Genomic DNA, 18770 nt, shown 5'->3' with positions numbered 1-18770 from the left:
GAAAACTAGAACAGAATATTCAATTTAACTACGTGCGAAAATTCAGATTTCATCTGAAGAAGGGTAATTGTGTGATAAAATAGCAAAAAGACTGAAAATTCAAATGTAATATACACGTTAACACGATTATAAACAACTGGGACGAACTCGACTAAAAAACCGACAGGAAGACCGTGATGCACAACAAAGATGGAAAATAAACAAATTGTTGTTACGAGCAAACATAATAGTTGACTTCCAGTCACTATGATTAAAGAAGAATTAAAAAAAGAAAGAAAAACTCCAATATCAGTTGATACGGTCAAGAGACGACTACGTAGAGTTGGACTAATTGGTCTTCTAGCGTGTCGAAAACCTTTGTTACGGCGTGTAAATAAACAAAAACGGTTTAAATGGGAAAGAGATCATAAACTGTGGACATTGGATCAATGAAAAAAGTTTTTGTACTAATGAAGAAACAAATTTTGAATTATTTGGAAACAGACGACGCCTATATGTTGAACGATTGGTAGGTGAACGTATTAGTAATATTTGTTTGAGCCATTCAGTGAAACACGGTGGTAGTAATGTTATGATTTGCGGTGGTTTCGGAGGAGGAGGAGGAGGAAAGGTTGATGATTTAGTTCAAATCAAATCAACAATGGATAAAAAAGTGTACCGTAGTATTTTGATTCATCATGTGGTGCCATGTGGTAATTGAAATATTGGTAAAGGGTTCAAATTTTTTGGTTTATGTTAAAGTTATTTAAAGACAAAAGAAAAGCAGAAAGTGCTTTAAATCATGACTTGGCTTCCACAATCACCCTATATAAACCCTATACAAAAACCCGATATAAACCCTTTACAGAAACTATAGGATGAGCTGAACAGTAGAGTACACATTACGTTTCCAACTAATATAATAGTCACGGAATCACGGAATGTCTCCAAAATGCCCGGAAAAACTTTTAGTTTTTAGTTTTAAAACATTAGTTCAGTTTCTCTCTCGAATGCCAAACCTCTGTAAGGTTGTCATCCGCGCTAAAGATCATATTGATGAGAGTAAAATCTTGTTAAATTATTAAATTAGTAAATAAACCAATAATAACAATTTAACTCTATATATCTATATATTATATATGTTATCTCCAAATTATAATAAAATAAAAGTTTATTTACAAATAATCTATATATAGCTCTGCTCGCTTTTAGTTAATGACATAAAGACTTCAGACCATCACATATTAAATCAATAAAAACTTATTATTATAGTATCTGAAATACCTCTGAACTTAATAATAACATCGAGGGCTCCATTAATTTGTCCCTTTATTGATCAATAAAGAAAGAGAGGCTGACAGCATCTTTAAGACACTGCGTTAAAAGAATGAAAAGACAAACAACAAATCATTATGAACCGTTTAATGATTTATTATGAACAAATGTAATGTTGTTCATTACACAACATAGTTTCATACAAAATTGTTAATTACACAACATAGTTACATACAAAATTGTTAATTACACAACATAGCACAAGTACATAGTACATAGTACAAGTAGAACAAAAGTACAAAATAGCCATAAAAGAAAAAGCTATAAAAATGATTTTGTAATGATACCAGTAAACAAAATTATTTTTACCTCAATTACGTAGAATTCTGGTTCTAACTGCAAACTCATGAATAATATAGTAAACTTCAAATCATATAATTTACTAAAATATACGGTAAATTTTAAGTCATATATAAATTTACTAAATTAAAATCATGTTTTAACATAAAACAATCTAATAAATCAATGATAAAATTCAATATTTCTTCGAAATAATTAACATGATTATTTCGAAGAACATCTTTTATTTTATTGCCATTGCATAATTCAGCACTGTGATCTAAATATTTGATTAGAATAGTTGCACAATAGTTGCACAACCAACTTTTAATTTTAAACAATACCTAAAGAAGTTAAGCTGTTCAAAAGTTCAACAGGTAAGTTATTTTTTTCACTAAGGTTATCACTCACAAATTGATCAGCACTAAAATACTCTTTGACCTCTCTTTGTAGGTGTTTAGACACATCTACATTAATTGATAGTGATTGATTAAAAAAATCTGCAATGAAATTTCTGTAGCCATTGCAAATGTAAAAAGTATTTAATACACATAAAAACATTTTTTACAACAGGCAGTTTTTGTCTAAAGTCATTACTAAAAAAATGACTTTACCTCCAAACAGAAAGATCTTTTTGAAAGCATTTTAACAACCTATCAATTGTATTTAAGGCATGTTTAGGTATCATTAATGTTTCATCAAGTAAAGACAAAGTAACTTACCCTAAAATGTACCCATGTATAGAGTTCGAAGTTACATTACTTATGCTGTTATTCAATATTGTGATAGGTAGTTGGGGTAGGTAGAATAAGCTATCTAATATGCTTCCATTTGTAAGAGTTGCTGCTATGTCAGAGCATGCAGCTGAAGCAGATTTTAAACTTACACTTATGGTTTCAGTAATCAATTAATTTTATGTAAACATTTTTCCGCTTCCAGTTGGTCCATTTATGGAAAAACAATCGAGTTGAAGATTTGAAGTTCTCGTTGACACTAAAGATAAAAAAATGCTGAACCTTAAAAAAATATCTATAATGAAAATATAATATTTAAATATAAAAATGATATAAATGCTTCAATTAAAAAAATATTTCACTAATTTTTTTCATTTCATCCGTAAAGTTGTCTAAAAGAATAAAAAAATTAAGATACTTGTAAATTTTTAAAAGGGGCTGCAAAGGCGATTCTACAGATTTGATTAGGAAAGGAGGAGGGGGGGTGAATCACCAAGAATCACCTGAAAGGCTGGTCAATCACCAAAAAGGTTGCCAAATTAAGCTATATTAATGTTAAATTTTGGATTAGTAATTCATTATATACTTCAAATTTATTAATAACTACATATTAATTGTACTAATTATAGTATAACTAATTTTTTTGTTACAAAAAACTTTAAAACTTAAGTATATAGAGTAGTAAAAAGTAAAGTTTCAAAATTCGAGATTTACAAATAAACCAAATCCTGGTAACAAATATAACAAAAGTGATATAATAGCAAACAAGTAAAACTAAAAACGATTTTTAAAACCCAATGCTTTTATATGCTATAAAAATATATATATATTTTATTTTATTAACATTCGGCTGCATGCACGTGTAAAAAAACAAAACAAACTTAGAAATAGGCGGGTCTCGAACCACTGTTTTCTGTTTACTGACATTCTGTTTACGAAGTCGACGCCTTATCCAAATAAGCTAAACAAGACATTAGCAGAAAACAAATAATATCCTTATTTTAAAAATTCTTCTTTCCATATAAAAACAAACTTAATTAAAATTAACTGAATTAATTGACTTATTGCCAAACTAGCTATCAAATATTGTATTGTCATCAAGCAAGAGTATGTACGCAAAATTTAAAGAAAATCTATTATCAAGAAGTGACTCAAAAATCGATTGCAAGATTTAATGCTCACAGACAAACAGAGACGAGGAGTTTATAGAAACATTGGGAAAAAACTGATTGATCTTCTTAAGTGCAAAGACTTTTTGAGACTAACTAAACAATGATAAAAAGTTTTTTAATAAAATATTGAAAACTTAAAAATTAAACTTGTACGTTACAAACTAAATCTTATGTTTCAGATCAAAGTCAAGTAAATCCTCAAACTTTTATTCTGTGCTTAATACACGGGAGGGGACGTTTATTAATTTTTGAAAATTTTCCCCACCCACCCTAAGCTCATTTAGTAAAAATTAAAATAAAATCAAAAAAAATATATAGAAGAAATGCGCATTTAACCGCAAGCCACTCTACAATTAAATTATTTTATTTGTGTTCTGTAAAAAATTCTCACCCACCCTTTTATTAAGACAGCCCCCACCCACCCTGTTTATTTAAATCTATACTAAAATTCCCCGCCCCCCTTTTGTTACCACCCTCCTCCGTTGTATTAAGCACCCGAGAGTATACAATTTTTAAACTTACTTTCAGCATTTTCTTTATCGCCATCGTTAACTAAAAAGAAATCAAATACATAAATAAAAATCCCAAACTTTTCATGAACTTAAATTCAATTAAAATATACCAAATTAAAATATATTAAATTCAAATTAAAATATGATTATTTTGAATTTAATAAGATATTTCAACCACAAACTCTATAACAAAATTCACTATATGCCACAACGATGATGCCTTTATCGGCTCTCTTAGGATAAACTAAAAGTTAAACTTATGTTACAAATAAAATATTATATTTAAAGAAAAGTCAATATCAAAATAGAAATCAATCAAATAAAAAAGCACGCGTCCCCCTCCCGTGTATTAACTACAAGGAAAGCTTAGGATTATTAAAAGTATGGAAAGGGACGTTTGTTAGTTTTCGGAAAAATTTCCGTAAGCTTTTCAAGACCCAAAACCCCTTACCAAAAATTTTTATTTAATATCAACAAAAAAATTTATTTCAAAACTAAAAAAAAGTGTAAACCGATCTTATACATTAAAAGATCAGTCATTTTTATCTTTATTTATTAGCTCTTTTTATCAGTCACTGATAAAAAAAAAACTTGCAATATAACCAGGCTTTAAAAACCGTCCATCTATAGTAAATATCGATACGTTGAAAATGATTTTTTAGTTATTCTTTGCCGTAATATAATACTTAATTAAGCATATAAAATCCTATTAAAGTTATTCGACAAAACAGCTGATAATTTGACCGCAAGCCACGCAAATATTAAAATTGTTTAAAGGCATGTTTTGTAAATAATATTAATTTGAATTTTGAGATTTTTATTAGAGGCCGAAGATAAATTGCCTTTTTTTTAAATTTTATTTTAAATTGTTAGTTATTTTTAAATTGAAATAAGATTTAATTAAAAAATCCCCACACCCTTTCTTCCCCCCTCCCTTTTTCTCCTTAGAATGAATTAAGCTTGCGAAATGACTTAAACTCAATTAAAATTTATAAATTTAAAAGGTTGAGTCGTATTTTACTTCCGTAAGCAAAAAAGCAGAAAAGCAATTTAGAAGTCACGCATTTTTCGAATGAAAAATCGTTACAAAATACGAAGTATAAATATGTATGTAGAAAATAATATATTTTATAAACTTTTGTTAAATTTTTAGTTTCATATTTTTAATTATATCTTTAGAACGAAAATCCTTAATTAAAAAATCTTTACTTATGCAAACTCTTTTTAAACGAATATAAAATATTTTTCAAAACGGAAGAACCTTTTCATGTTTATGTCTTTGAGTTTTACTTTTTTTGAATTACGCAATATGCGAGATGCGTTTTTTACTTTGTTAGCTCACTTATATAAAATACGACTCAACTAACTTAAAATATATTCAACTTGAGTTGAAATTTTTATTGAATGTAAGAAGATATTCAAACTGCAAGTTCTGTGACAAAATTTACTAATTATGCAACTTAGAAGCAATTCAGGCACTAAAAAACTAATTGAAGATAGATAATGATGAAACTGCAAAGATGCAAGAAGAAATAAAACCGATTTAAAGTTAGATACAAACCTGCGTCATTATTGATACTTTTTCCGTTTACTTTCATTAATTGTTTCCATCTTTAATAACAATGAAAAAAATCAATATCATTTAAAAGACAGACAGATAGCAAACAGAAATGCTAATAAAACAGAAAAGCTAAAAATAACAAATTAAAAAGTTCAAACAAAAATTTGCTGTAAAATCTATAAAGCTTTTAGTTCTAAAAAAAATTTTAACAAAAGCTAAAAAAGCATATACAAACAACGTTAAAATTAACAAGCTTAAAAAAATTAAATAAATATAAACCAAAAGGTAAAAACTTAAAACAAAAGTATAAACGTTTTACAAAAAGCAGCACTACTCACACAGCTCGTTGAAAGTTGAAGGACCTCGTGGCCTTTTTAAACTTGTGGTCTTTCTCAAACAACGTGCGAAGTTTAGAAAAAGGTATGTTATACAGAAAACAGAAAAACGATGACGTTAAACATTCATTGAAAGAACAATATCATGAGGAGCGCAGTTTAGTAAATGAAATTTTTTCAGAATTTCTACAAAATTGTAACTAAATCTGTAACTGACGGCATTAAGCATTGACTGGACTAATTATATATAGATTATTATTATTTAAAAGTCATTAAAATACACGCGAACGGCGTGTACCTAACACATTTATTGTCGTGACTACTAGCACGTAATGTTAACTTACCGAATTCACAGTAGTACAATGGATTTAGAAATTTGTGAAAATATCTTGTTTTCACAAATTTCTAAACCTATTGTATTTCACAAATTTCTAAATCTATTGAAATTCAGAAACTTGTGAAAATATTTTATTCCTAGAAATTTTATATTCAAAAATAAAAAAATCTTACAAAAATTATGAAATCTTACATAAAATCAAAAATCATGTCAGAAAAAAATCTTACAAAACGTGAAATATCATGCAAAGTGGAAATACTGAGTATATGATATTTTAAGCTTCCATTTATAAGAATTTACTCTATCTACACAAAAATGTAAATAAAAAAAATTATTCATAAATATTGAAAAGATGTTTTAATAAAATTAATGTTTACTACTATTAAAAGACACACACACAAATTAGAATTAAATCTCATAGTCTAAAAATTTTCTTGCGCTGGCTGTAATGCCAGTTTTGAAAGCTCAAAGTCATTGCAAAACTTTCAGTCATAAAGCAATAATACTTTGTCAGTATGTTTATGTTATCATCATGATTCATTGCCTGCATAACTTTTCATTTTGCAAAGAAGTTTGAAATAGAAACTAAAATAAAAAGTTCATAAATTTGTCATCTGGTCATGTGACTGGGGCAAGATGACTTGTTAAGTGATTTTGGCCTCCAATTTTATAAAATTTTAAAGACTACCAACTACTCTAAAGTTACGCAAATAAACACGCGCCGCAAAAAAATATTATTAAAAAGAGTTACACCTGAAGGACACCATTCATTATGAATAATGGAAACCGGGGTATTTTTTTTTAAGCGCAAAAAGTAAACTTAAGCATATAAAATTGCTTTAACAATATTTAAAAACGACGTTTTAAAATACAAGATATAAATACTGTTTCGTCTTCATCAACTTTTAAGTTTTGTTGTTAAGTGGTTATATGAAAAGCCATTTTGCCTAATTTACCATCTTGCCTCGTTTTCCCCTACATCAATTAATTGCAAAAGTCTGTCTAGTTGCGATTCTTTTAAGGTTTTAGATATTGATCTAACGAAACATAAGTTAAATGTAACAATAAAAGCAGTTTTAATGATCAGTTTTAATGACTTTAAAGACCACGTTCGAAGAAAAGTTATGGTTGTTACATCTTGATTAACTATTTCTATTTTTTCACTTACTTCTGTTTTACTGTTGTATGGTTTTTCATTATCTGAAGAATCAATATCAAAGTAAATGCTATCATTTTCATTAGATAAAATACAATTACAAGAAAGATTTTTTATCCTGTCAGAGTCAGAGGAATAACAACTTATCAAATCTTTCTCTGTACAGACAATATTTTAAATTGATTGTTGATAATTGTTTTCAATTGAAATTTACTTGTTATTTTATTCAGTAAAATCTGCTGAAGTAGAACCTATTGAAAGAACTTTGTTATCTCTACAATCTTTTTTTAATAAATTTTTAATCAGTCTATTATTATTGCGCCAGTCTCTTATGTAATCCATAATCAGTGGCATATTTATCAAAATTTTGAAATTAGTTTAAGATTTACATCAATTTTATTGTTATCATGAAGTAAAAATTGCACCTATATCAAATTTTAAATTATTCCATATTCCATATAAAACTATACCAAGCACGCGTATATAAGCGTGCCTGATAAAGTTTTATTAGCGTTGAAATGGCGTTGAAGCAACAGTGTCTTAACAACGGTTGTAAAAGGCGATTTTAACACCGTTAGGTTATTAGTGTTAACTTGTTGATCCCCGTTGATTACCATTCAACACCATCGGATCAATGTTGAATCAACAGTGTTTTGCACAACGGGTAGTGCTCCAAGAAAACCTAAAGGTCTTATCACAGAGTACCGCGGAAAAACATTTAACCAGGAAAACACGTCTTTCTTTAAACATGTCACTTATTCGACCAGAGCCGGCATCGAACATAGAACCTCATGGTTCTGTGAAAGAACTCTAGCCACTGCGCCGCGGTTGCTATGAAATTTAAAAATAAATTTACGAAACATGTCAATAATAAATTATTTTATGTTTATTTTATATCACACACACACACACACACACACACACACACACACACACACACACACACACACACACACACACACACACACACACACACACACACTCTCACACACACATATATATATATATGTATATATATATATATATATATATATATATATATATATATATATATATATATATATATATATATATATATATATATATATATATATATATATATATATATACATATATATAATACATTTAATTATTTATTGTTATGATCATTCACTAAAAGAAACCTGCAGCTGTTCTACCATTGTATTTTTAAAAGTTCAACTTGATATAAAGATTAATCTTAATGAGATAATGGAAAAGTCTAGATCAACGCAAGTATCTGCTTAATGCAGTCAGGCTAGTTGTAAACATATGGCATATAGTGCACATGCGTAGGTTCCAAATTTTTTTAATCAATTTGAAATTTAAAATTATTTTTATAACTCTTTCACAACATTTTCTTTTCACTTCGTTTTTTAGTAAATGAAATGTTCTTTGATTTAAACCATTTTTCTAAATTTGAATGGAAGCGCTTTTTTCTAAATTTGAATTAGCGCTTCGGATTTTTTTTTTGTAGCGATCTCAGTCCAATACCACGTTTTCTTTGAGAAAACGTTTTCGCAACTCCGCTACCAAATGGAGAGTCCGGCCTATTGCAGAGGTACGGAAGTACGGTTTTTTTTATCAGCCCTAAATGGCACGTTTTTCTATATCTATGAAACAAAAAGATAGGCAAACTTATTGAAAAGACAAAGCTTTGAGTTGGAAAAAAATATTATTGATCTTGATAAAATTCCAGGTCTAACAACAAATTTTTAACTAAAAGAAATGTTATGTAAAAAATAACTACATGAGTAACACCAATTCATGGCTCAACAGAAGGTTGAGATATGCTAAAACTCATCCATTAACAAATCCAAGGAAAAACAAAGCGCAGGAAAAAGAACACACGTAAAGCAAACTGAGTTCTGGAAAAGATGCATTTAAGGCAAAAACATTTGCAAAGCTATTAGCTTAAACCATACTTTAAGTTTCATGTTATGAAATTGATGTGGTAAATTAATTTGCATTGAAAATGTGAAAAGCTTTACCTAAATGTTAAAAAAAAACAAAAAAACAAAAAAAAATTAATATCTGCAAGAAATTTATTTTTAAAGTATGATGATAAAGAAAACAGTATTGTTACGTAATTCGATAGATCTTAGATTAGATTAATATTATTATTTTTATTTTTAATATTTATTATTAATTATTTCTCTTTTAGAAGGAGAAAAAAAATTTGCAAAAACTTAAAAAACTATCGTGCTCTTAAAAAACAGTAAAACAATTTAAGAATGTTTCTTAAGCAGCCAAAACCATATATTTATTGTAAATGACAAATGATAAAACAATTACTATTCTCAAAAAAAAAAATTTTTAGCTATAAATTAAAACTAAGTGTTTTTTCTCTTATTTATAGTTTTATGTAGAATTCTTTCTATTATATATCGTTTACGACTTTCAGTAGTAAATTTCAGGCAGTAGATGTCTTCTTCTTGCTCGGGCTAGCTCTTATGTATTTGCACAACTTATCATACATATTATTTAGGAAACAAAAAACAAACAAAAAAAAAACAAAAACTTTTGTTCATAAAAACTACTGTTTTTAGCTTTTGACAACTTTTTTTTTTATCATAAAAATAAATCTTATAATTCCTATTTCCTCTTCTATTTCATAATTTTTCTGATTTATCTCCTTACCTAGGGTTAATAAAAATATAAAATAAAGCAAAACTTTACTTAACTTTTACTAAACCGAGTTTTAAAACTCGGTTGTGTAAAAACCGAATTTTTCTTTATTTTTCAAGTAAAACGAAAAAAGAGAAAAAGAGAGACATCAACTCGTCTCGTTGTGACTCATTTTATAAACTTATATAACAAGTGCAAAAATTTGTAATAACAGTTAAAAATGTAAAATTTATAAACTTGTCATCTGGTCACGTAATCGGGCAAGACTTATTTTGCGTTTTCTGTTTTCAACTTTATAAAATTTCAAAAACACTATTGATTAGCATAATCATAATCCGCGATAATTATTTTAAGCATACAAAATTTTTTTCGAGTTTAAAATCATGTTAACATAAAAAATTCAACTGGTTAAAAAAACCAACAAGTATTTTAAAATACAAGCTATGTTAACAGTTTCTTTTTCACTCATTTTTTAACTTTTCTGTTAAACCAGGAGTCAATGTTGTAAAACATTTTACCGCCTTAAAATGCCACCGGCAGAATTTTTACTCTGGAACTTTTTACCGCCGTAAATTTAGAGTCTTAAAATGTTTTTCAATTCAATGTCATACAACTTTTCCGCATAAAATTTTGTAAGTACCTATGCTCTGAATTTATTTTTAAAATCTATTGTCTGGATCAATAATATTTTCAAGACATAAAGGGTTGTCAAAAACAACCTCTTTTTAAGTTGAAGATTCAAAAACATTCTGAACAACAGTTTCCTACAACTAAATATTCATATCTTTGGATCTTCAACAAAAAATCTCTTTATGTTTTACCCCCAGAACATTTTTCGAAGGTAAACGTTTCGGCAGTACAAAGTTTATCTTCGGTAATTTTTGAAAATATTTTATAACACTCAAAAAAAAATAATTTACGGCGGTATATTTTACCACCGGTAAAAAGTTTTATAACATCGACCCCTGGCAGATGAAATCTTGCCATCTTTCTCCCTTTTTTACGGGTCAAGATGGCGTTTTTTAATACATAGTTGCAAAGCTCCACATCAACTTTTAAAATAAGAAAATAATAACAAGCAGCAGAAAATATAACTCGTTTTGATAACGATCAATACTAATCGACGCATTTTATCAAATGTGTCAAATAATTTTGTCCTAATATCAATCTCATAATAACTTTTGAAAATACTTGATCAGATTGAAGTTGTTGCTTAAAGTGTTGCATTGCTCCAAAATTTCAAGAAGAATAAATAACTGTGTTTATTGTGAAACTTTTTTTTAGTAAATATAATTTCTTAAATTTTTTCAATTAAGTACGGTAAATTTTAATTTTTATAATGTACAACAGCAAATTTTAGTAAAATAAACAAGTATTTTCAATTCTTGATTTAACTGTTTTGACTTTTAACATTTTCAAAAATGATAAAACCAAAATTGCATTGTATATATATATATATATATATATATATATATATATATATATATATATATATATATATATATATATATATATATATATATATATATATATATATATATATATATAAAATTATAAATTGTAGCCGAAATTATTGTTAGAAGAATAAATTTTTGCGTAAATTATTATATTATATGATTACATAGGAATATAATTTGTTTACACAAGTTATTTAAATTTTTATAACTTAAAAAAGTAAATTAAAATATGGGTTATTAATTTATTTTTATAAGCGATTATGATAAAGAACTTCATTCTGAATTGTGTAAAAAGTAGTCGTAAATTTTAACGGAAAGGTTTTAATATGTGTAATTGTGAAAACTTATTAAATGTCTGCCCATAACAAAACCCTTGGTTAATCTTTGTACACTCCGCTGCGTCACGGCTCTCTGGCTTTATCAGTGTATGAACTTTTGATGACTTATTAAATTAAGTTAAATAAAAAACTAATTAATAATAATATAATACTTATTAAATAATAATGAAACTATTATTAAACAATAGTAATAATACATATAAAACTATGTACATTTTGAAATAAAGCTATGTACGCTTTGCAATAAAAATTAATATTCAAAAGTTTCCAAAGCACAATTCGAACGAGGTAATTATTAAAAATATATTTTATAACTCAATGTTATAAAATATTTTCAAAAACTACCGAAGATAAACTTTTTAATGTCCGAACGTTTACCGTCAAAATATTCCGGAGAAAAAAACCTAAGTAAATTTTTGTTGAAGATACAAAGATATGAATATTTAGTTGTAGAACACTGTGGTTTAGAATGTTTTTGAATCTTCAACTCAACGAGACTTTGTTTTTGATCTTTTATTTCTTGAGAATGTAATTGATCCGGAAAATAGATTTCTAAAAAAAAATTCAGGGCATAGATACAAAATTTGATGCGGAAAAGTTTTATAACATTCAATTGAAAAACATTTTACGACTCTAAATTTACGGCTGAAAAAGTCCCAGAAAAAATTCCGCCGGTTTCATTTTACGACTGTAAAAAAATTTATAAGCTCGACCCCAGGACCTCTTTTTTTACAATACATACTTGTGTGCAAATTAAATATTTTTTTTTTGGTCGGACAAATATCCTAGAGATTATATACTTGTTTTGGTCAAAGAAATAGTCACTTCGTATGTAAATTTAAAAAATTATATTTATTTTTTTAGAATTAAAATATACTTAAATTCATTTTAATACGAATATACCGTTGTGGTCTTAAACTAGGTGTTCCAATCTTAATTTTATACGTTTTTAAATCAATTATTTGAATTAATTAGCAAAGTGTTAAAGCGCTGCATTTGTAATAAAATATTTTAATTAAGAAATTCAGGACTGAACTGAACAAACTTTAATTTTGATTAACACGTTATTCGAAAGGACGAGTGAAAAAACTATATTGAAAAAATAATGCGGAGACAACAAAAGTATTTTAAGAGATATAAAAGAATCGCAGGAAACGGAATAAATAAGAACTTTGGAAGGAAGTAGTCTACTAAGGTTATACACATTAAAAAAATTTTTAAAATTGTTGAAAAATATTTAAAAAAAGTTTATATAATAACGTTATTTTAATTTTTTATAGTTGACAGAAAAAGAGAAACAACAGGTGAACAAAATACTGACCCATGACTTATTGGAATTTTCTGTAGTGTTTCTATATAGGAGAAAATACAATTAAATTTTAGAGGACATTCATATGCAAAGATAAATTAAGTAAATAAATCCATATGATTTTAAATTTTTTAATAAACAACGAAGAAAAATTGACATACTAAAGAATAATTAACGTAACTAATTAACTCAAGTTGTAGAAATATTTTGGGTATTTAAAATGTAAAACAGGGTGTGGCGATTTTCATTGTAAAAACAAGTTTAAAAACAAATATTTCTGAAACACAAATGATGTTCTATTAATCAGAAATGTAAAAAATATTTTGTGGATTTAAATGAGTTCTTGAGGTTCCTTTACGATCCAAGAGTTATGACGGATTCTAATATTAGTGAAAAAATATTATCACTAATATTGAAACTCAAAAAAACCAGAACTATATGCTGATTTTGAAAAAATTACCGATTTTAATATAAAATTAATGTTATAAAAGATATAAAATTTTTTTTTGTAAAAAACCCCCGTTTTCAACGAAATTTGCAATGAAGCAACTGTTCGCTATTTTTTTTTTTTACCAAAAATTTAAATTTATTAAAATTTTTTTAATTCACAACAAACATCTTACTAAGCTTCTTTTGAGTCCCAGGATGAAAATTGTTCGGCCCTAGAGTAACCAATAGCTTATCTAAATAAAAGATAATAAATTTTTTTTTACTAAAAGACAATGGTTTGTTACTAAGGCAAATCTAATTTCAAAAAATTTTCAAATTGTTTCACCCCAATGTATGATGATAAACTATACAGCTTTTTATTACACCCGCAAACGTGGCTCGGTACATCCTCAAAAGCAGCTTGGTATACTCTTAAACGCGACTAAAAGCGTATTTACCGTTCTTAATGCCAACTCAAAAATTTTCAGAAAATACAAAATTGAAATTTTCGCATTTTTAAAATTTGTAAAAATTTAGTAGAAAGTTGCAAAAATGTTTCAATACTTGAAGAAGCATGCAAGCATTCCATATTTGAAGTAAAAGATATTATAAATCAGCCTTTTTACGTCATCAGACGTAAGACTTTATATCTGATAACAATCTGAACAAAACAGATTTAAATATCACGAAAGAAAAATATTTCTTTTGCCGCTGTATTCTTTGCTTTACCTTAATTAATTACTACGTATAGCAAAAGATGACTTTGAAACATCTTTTTACTGTTTGATAAAAAAAAAAAAAAAACTTCAATACATATGTACTGTATACAGTAGAGTCAAAAGATAGATTTTTGTAAAATCAAATTCATTTTAACTCTATTTTAAACACTAATTTATTATGCTAAACTTTATATTATGTAATATATAAACTACATACTATTATGGTAAACAATATATTATTTATTTAGTCGCAATTATAACAAATATTTTTTATAAAACTCTACTAAAATAACGAAAAAAATCTACTTAAATAAACTTTAGCTTTTAATACTGATTGCTTTTCTTAGAAGAATAATGAATGAAGTAGAAATGGAAAAAGAAAAATAATGGATGAAGTAAAGTTTACACTTATTACGATTATTTCAGTTGCTATTTTTACTAACATTGTTTCTTTGTATTTCCTCTTCAAAAAACAAAAAAAAAACAATTACGTTATATTGTGTATTAACTTGTCTTTCAGTGATTTATTACAAAGTATTGCAGGATATATACCAGCTCTCTTTATTGATGCTAAATTACAAAAAGCTACTATGTTATGCAAACTGTCTGCCTTTTTTATTGCTTTTCCTTCATTTACGACAATTGCAATGCTTACTTTAATGGCCCTTTCAAGAATGGTGCTCTTAAGTACATGTTTCCATTGTAATCAAATTAACTACAAAACATTATTTAGAAAAATTGGTTTTATTTCATGGATCTATGGATTTATTTGGGCTGTTTTTCCTCTTTTTGGATTTTCTTCATATACATTAGAAGATACGCACTCTAGATGTTCAATTGACTTTTCTCCTAAAACTATTGCTGATAAAGTTTATTTGATAATGATAGTGACTTTTGGATTTTTAATTCCTATTGTATCAATTTTAATTTCATGTATATATACAGCCAAAGTGATGCGCTCAAAGTATAAGTTTTTTTATGTGACATATGGTAAAGAAAACGTAGAAACAAAAAGATACAAAGAAAAAGAAAGAAAAGCGTTTTCGTCATTTGTATTAATGGTAATATCTTTTATAATTTGTTGGTCACCGTATGCTACAATTGGTTGTTTATCAGCTTTTACGTTAATTAGAATACCAAAATGGCTATTTCATTCAGCTGCCTTTTTAGGAAAGTTATCTGCATTAGTAAACCCCTTTATTTATTATTGGAAGGATGGACTATTCAAAAAACGTTTTACAAGCAAATCATGGAATGCATCTTATTTCATAAGTAGAAGTCAACATTGAAGACAACTAATTTTAAACCAAATGAACAGCAAAAATTTACATAGATAATCTACTTTAGGTGGCACTTAGAAAAGCAGCAAAAATTTACATAGATAATCTACTTTAGGTGGCACTTAGAAACTATATGAATGTGTTTAATTTAAATCTATCACTTTACTTTCTGATAACCACCACGTTTTACCTATTAAATTACTTTGTAAACTCTCTCTCAAACAAAAAAAAAAATTAAATGTAACGAATCAATTTTAAAAAAGACTTTAAATCAATCAACCAATGAAAATCATGTAGTGCCTTAAAATCGCAATTAAATTTTGTAGTTAAAAACATTACAGTTATTAATTATCTAACATCCCCTTCCCCATGCTTTCTCAATCTTTTACAAAAACTTAGAAAACCTTTTACGAACAAGAAAGTTTGCTAAACGTTTGCGATAAAAAATAAATAATTGCATTAAAGCATTTTCAAAAACATGTATTTAAATATATTATTTAAAATAAATAATTTAAGTAAATTATCATTTAATGCAAACTTTTTAGTTGAGTCAATTAGTCAAATAGCACAACAACGGAAATAAAAAACAATATTAAATATGATTTTTAGTTCTTTAAGCTCTTGACTCTTTTTTTATTCTAGCACAAACTTATTTAATATAGAAAAAAAAAATAGTGTTATGAGTCACACTCGACTACTTACTGTGTACAAGTCGTGGTTGCTACGTTTTTAAGGCTTTGACCGAAAGATATTGATGATTTTTATTATAGATTTATTTTTTTACATTTTTGACTTGAGTTTTTAATTTTGAATGAAAAATTTTTTTCAGTAAGAAAGTTTTATTGTCAAAACCTTTTTTAATAAAACTTTAATAACAATTAGAAAGATTTCTTGTATAAACTAAAAGACAATTTATATATATATGTATATATATATATATATATATATATATATATATATATATATATATATATATATATATATATATATATATATATATATATATATATATATATATAATATATATATATATATATATATATATATATATATATATATATATATATATATATATATATATATATATATATATATATATATATATATATATATATATATATATATATATATATATATATATATATATATATATAGTTTAACTCTAGCCGCATTATCCGAATGGAAAATAATGCTTAAGTTTAAAAACAAATCCGTTGCACAGCCGTAAAACGTTTCACGTTGCTTGTTGCATATTAATAGTTGATGAAGTCTTCTGATTAAGCTGAAACCTTTAAAACAAAATAAAAACTTTGAATATAAAACCGTTGCGTTTATAGATTTCTTTATCTATATAGTATGATTTTGTTGCTAAACATTCTTTTCAACTTGAAGATCTTTATTTTCTATTAAAGTATTTTCAGTTTTTTTATTTTAGTTTTTATCATTCAGCCATTTATTAAGCTAGTTTTAATTATAAGCTTATTATATTGTGAACTAAATTTTAAACATTATGCTGCTGACGTCAATTTATTTTTAGTTTCCTCTCTCTCCCTTGTTAAACTTTTTACATTCCCGTTTATTTTATATGTTATTGGCATGATATCAATCAATCAATAGTTTATTTCTGAATTAAGATTTTACATTCAAAGATGTTTACAAATAGTAAATTTACTTTTATAAAGTAAACACCTACTAATCTTAATAATATCTAGTTAAAATAAATATAATGTTAATTTTCACAATATATAATAACAATAATAAGCTTTATAACATAAAAATAACGATGTTAATACTACTACTACTACTACTACTACTACTACTACTACTACTACTACTACTACTACTACTACTACTACTACTACTACTACTACTACTACTACTACTACTACTACTACTACTACTACTACTACTACTACTACTACTACTACTACTACTACTACTACTACTACTAATAATAATAATAATAATAATAATAATAACAATAATAACAATAATCACAATAATAGAAATAATAATAATAACAATAACAACAATATTGATATTAGTAATAATAGTTATAAGTAGTTAATAACAGTAATGTAAATATTTATAAAATTAACATTAAGCAATAGTAATCATAACAAAATATATAATAGAAATTAAAAAGAAAAAAAACTATACTAAAGACAACAAAAGTTGATTTTAGAAATTATAAACACAAACTATATTTTTTTGAATAAAAAGTAGAATAAAATGGTTTTAAAGGTTGAGAATGAATTGAGAGCTTAAGTTTATAAGAAAGGTTGTTCCAAGTTTTAATGCTTTGATATTTTATAGATTTATGCCCGTATTTATGAGAGCGGTGTTTAGAGACAGACAGGTTTAAATTACTATTGGAACGAAGGTGTTAACAAGTGTTGGCACTTTTGGAAAAGATATTGATAAAAGTTAAAGGTAGATTATTGGTAGAGAATTAAAGGTAGAGTGTTGGTGCTTCCAGACAAATTGACATTTAATAGTTGAATATAGTCACAGTTTTAATACTTTAGAAGTTAGGTAGAGCACATTAAGATTAAATTTAATATTCTGAAAATAAATAATTTTTAAAGACTTGTTTTGGAGGTGGAATAACCTAATAAGAGCTTGTTAATGGGACTGCCCCCATACTTGGCATGCATATCTAAGATGTGAGCCAAAAATAGCATGGTATATGTTCAAGAGTGTCTCAAGATTAACATAATGGCGAACATACCATTAGATCTACTTAGTTTCATCGCTAAGTTTTTACAGTCGGATAAAAAGGAAAGATTTGAATCAATTTTTATACCAGGATATTTAATTGAGTTCAATTTTTTTGACACTTAATCTAAAGTTCATAAGTTTATAGATTTTTGTTTTATTTGATTTAAAGATAATGTGTTCAGTTTTATTAGAGTTTAGAAAAAGTTTGTTGGAGCGAAGCCACTGAACTAGATTGGCAAGATCATGGTTTATGTGTTTGTTAATTTTTTTATGGGATTTATTGATTACTTTTCTAATTAGTTCAGTCATTTCAATGAAAGCATGAGTCGTAGAGTGATTGGCACGAAATCCATACTAATGGGTGTAAAAGCATTTAAATTTTTCAAGAAAAGCATAGAGCCTATTATGCATTGCCTTCTTAAAGAGTTTACCTATATTAGAAAGCAGGGAGATGGGTTGGTAATTAGTGAA

The 18770-nt window shown here is 26.4% G+C and overlaps 2 protein-coding genes across 2 annotated transcripts; both read left to right on the top strand.

Annotated features, from left to right (window-relative positions):
* Nucleotides 1–246: 246 nt before the first annotated feature.
* Nucleotides 247–700, top strand: LOC136074569 (uncharacterized). The gene is made up of 2 exons (XM_065786902.1): nt 247–386; nt 484–700. Exons 1-2 carry the CDS (start codon nt 247–249, stop codon nt 698–700), a joined length of 357 nt encoding a protein of 118 aa, XP_065642974.1.
* Nucleotides 701–14608: 13908 nt separating this feature from the next.
* LOC105843965 (melanopsin-B) lies at nt 14609–15951 on the top strand. The gene has a single exon (XM_065788738.1). The coding sequence runs from the start codon at nt 14685–14687 to the stop codon at nt 15585–15587; it is 903 nt and encodes a 300-aa protein (XP_065644810.1). The 5' UTR covers nt 14609–14684; the 3' UTR covers nt 15588–15951.
* Nucleotides 15952–18770: the final 2819 nt, after the last annotated feature.

The sequence above is a fragment of the Hydra vulgaris genome, chromosome 01 (genome assembly GCF_038396675.1).
Source record: "Hydra vulgaris chromosome 01, alternate assembly HydraT2T_AEP".
In the NCBI taxonomy this organism is placed as follows: domain Eukaryota; kingdom Metazoa; phylum Cnidaria; class Hydrozoa; order Anthoathecata; family Hydridae; genus Hydra; species Hydra vulgaris.
The sequence above is the reverse complement of the archived record's forward strand: the minus strand, read 5'-3'. Positions and strand labels throughout refer to the sequence as shown.

Excerpts from the sequence above, each read along its gene's own strand:
- LOC136074569 (XM_065786902.1), top strand. The coding sequence starts at position 247 with ATGATTAAAGAAGAATTAAAAAAAGAAAGAAAAACTCCAATATCAGTT. Across the intron at positions 387-483 it reads CGTGTAAATAAACAAAAACG|ACGACGCCTATATGTTGAAC; the intron begins GTTTAAATGGGA and ends ATTTGGAAACAG.
- LOC105843965 (XM_065788738.1), top strand. The coding sequence starts at position 14,685 with ATGGATGAAGTAAAGTTTACACTTATTACGATTATTTCAGTTGCTATT.